Below are 2,249 nucleotides of genomic sequence, written 5' to 3'. Positions count from 1 at the left end.
GCAAAGTGTAACATCAAGAAATGCAGACTTTTGGTGACAAAAAAGTGGAACAGTCTCCTGCATAGACTTTTAACGGCGATCTCAATGTCATTGAGAATAGTCCAATCATTTGAACTTATTCGTGGGGACTCCTAAAGGTCCCCATACTAATATTTTGTTTTCTTGTGGGGAAAGGGAAATTGTGTACAAATTCATAGCTACCTAAATGTAATCGTCATTAGTATAATGTTGCACGGCCACTAAAACTACTTCCTCCATCTCAAAATAAGTGTCATCTTAACAAACAAAAATTATTTAGAAATAAATGTTATCTCAGGAAATTAAGACAAAAATTAATAAGCGTTTCCAACTATCTTCCTTAACATTAAAGAAGTAGTCTTTATTAATATTGCTTAATTTTCAAAAAAATATCTAATAAATAAAGATGGATTAGTTTAATTCACATTATATTTATTAATTTCTTAATGGACGTAATTTTTGTTTGGTAATATTTATTTTGGGGCTGACGGAAGTAGCTCTTTCTACGGTAACTTGTTCGATCAATCGCCAGGAGAAAAGTGTACTTTTGCAGAGACCAAAGTGATTGGCACATATTGCTGCCAAAAAAGATGTCATTCCTCGTGGTGTGTCCTAACATGAAACTCTGAATACAAAGTGTTAAACCAACAATTCATAATAAGTACTCCCTCCGTTTCAATTGTCTAGTTTTAGGTCCCGTTTTTCCATAGATATAATAAAAAAAATCACTTTTTTCTGGAATTTTAGAGTTGGACTTGGAGTTGGAGTTGTGTTTGGCTATAGTTTTTGAAATTGTAGTTTTTGGTGAAATGTAGTTGTAAAAAAAGTGAACATTTTTGAAAAACAAGTTTTTGATATTTCGGAATACAACTTCAAGTTGTATTCGGAATTCTCATGGCCAAACGCTGATTCCGAAAAAAAGTGAAAAAAATTTCCGGAATAAATTGAATAATTCTTATGGCCAAACGGGGGCTTAATTTGATACGGTGTTCAAAAATGAAAAAAATAAATTAAAGATATGTAAAATATACCAAAATATGTTTTAATTGATCTTGTAATCTTAAACATAATTGATAAAATGTTTGAATTAAAGAGTTGTCAAACAAAAAAAAATCATTATTTTTTTAAACGGACTAAACAGAAAAATAAAACAAATAAAGTGAAACAGGGGTATAATATTTCATCAAAAAAATCGATTGGATATATAAACAAACTTCTTACATTTCCATTTTTTCACACTTAGGTACGGAAGAAGGTAAACACACCCTGCTTTCATTTCCCTAATGGACTATAGTACTACATGAAACATTCATTCACCACCATCAAATTGCTAGCATAATCCCTGGCAGTGAACGTTTCGCGAGGTCTCGAGGGTGGCTCTGCCACAATGTGGTGGCAGAGCGTACCCAACCGGTAGGCCTCAATTCAGTCACAGTAAGCCAAGTATTGAAATACTCCCTAAATTGAGTACTAATACCATCTTTCAATGTCCAAACATGTACCCAATAAGCTTTTGCACCTTCCCATCCTTCAACAATCACAAGATCATCGATAGCATCTACACTTCTTGGCTCAAACTTGAAAGAATTATTCTTACTAGATATTTCTCCAGTGAGCAATTTCATCATATAGTGACAATTTTGTGGCCCATGAAACCACCATTCTAAGTCATCGGCAATAAGTCCGGTGACATTTTTAGTGTCACCATATGTACATGCTAATGCCTTGTAAAGAGTTTTCACTATGGCCTTGTTCTTGTTTTCTGTTTCTGAGTTCATGTTTGTTTTGGAATCTATTGAAATGGAATGAGCAATTTTTAGAAGGAAAAAGGAAGGGAAAAGGTATCCACAAACTTTGGGAACTCAGAAAGTTTAGCGGAGATACATGGTTTGGTTAAAGGAAGACGCTTATATAGAAGAATAATTTGAGTACATATGGTGTCTAGATAGGTTAGTGGTCACTCCCTTTCAATTTAATGACAATAGGGACTTGAATATCCCAAATAAATTCATTTAAATCATGCAATTGGACTATGGGAAAAGGTTCGGTGGCACTATATTGTTTCGATCTCCAAGATGTTTATCAACTAAATTATATGTTGAGAGTTATTACTGATGAATAAAAACTTTCAAATTAATCAGTCGTTTCTATAATAGAAAAAGAACACATTTTGCAAAACTATAAAGCAAGTGGAAAAGGTAATTTTAAGATTTGTGTTATAGCATATTGGT

General features: G+C 32.9%; 1 protein-coding gene across 1 annotated transcript; it reads right to left on the bottom strand.

The window, feature by feature from the left end:
• Nucleotides 1-1,173: 1,173 nt before the first annotated feature.
• LOC132058412 (wound-induced protein 1) lies at nt 1,174-1,915 on the bottom strand. The gene has a single exon (XM_059450921.1). It carries the CDS (start codon nt 1,794-1,796, stop codon nt 1,341-1,343), a length of 456 nt encoding a protein of 151 aa, XP_059306904.1. The 5' UTR covers nt 1,797-1,915; the 3' UTR covers nt 1,174-1,340.
• Between the last annotated feature and the right edge of the window lie 334 nt (nt 1,916-2,249).

The sequence above is a fragment of the Lycium ferocissimum genome, chromosome 5 (assembly GCF_029784015.1).
Source record: "Lycium ferocissimum isolate CSIRO_LF1 chromosome 5, AGI_CSIRO_Lferr_CH_V1, whole genome shotgun sequence".
NCBI lineage: Eukaryota > Viridiplantae > Streptophyta > Magnoliopsida > Solanales > Solanaceae > Lycium > Lycium ferocissimum.
The sequence above is the reverse complement of the archived record's forward strand: the minus strand, read 5'-3'. Positions and strand labels throughout refer to the sequence as shown.

Bases quoted from the DNA above. Each gene is read 5' to 3' on its own strand.
- LOC132058412 (XM_059450921.1), bottom strand. From the start codon at position 1,796: ATGAACTCAGAAACAGAAAACAAGAACAAGGCCATAGTGAAAACTCTT.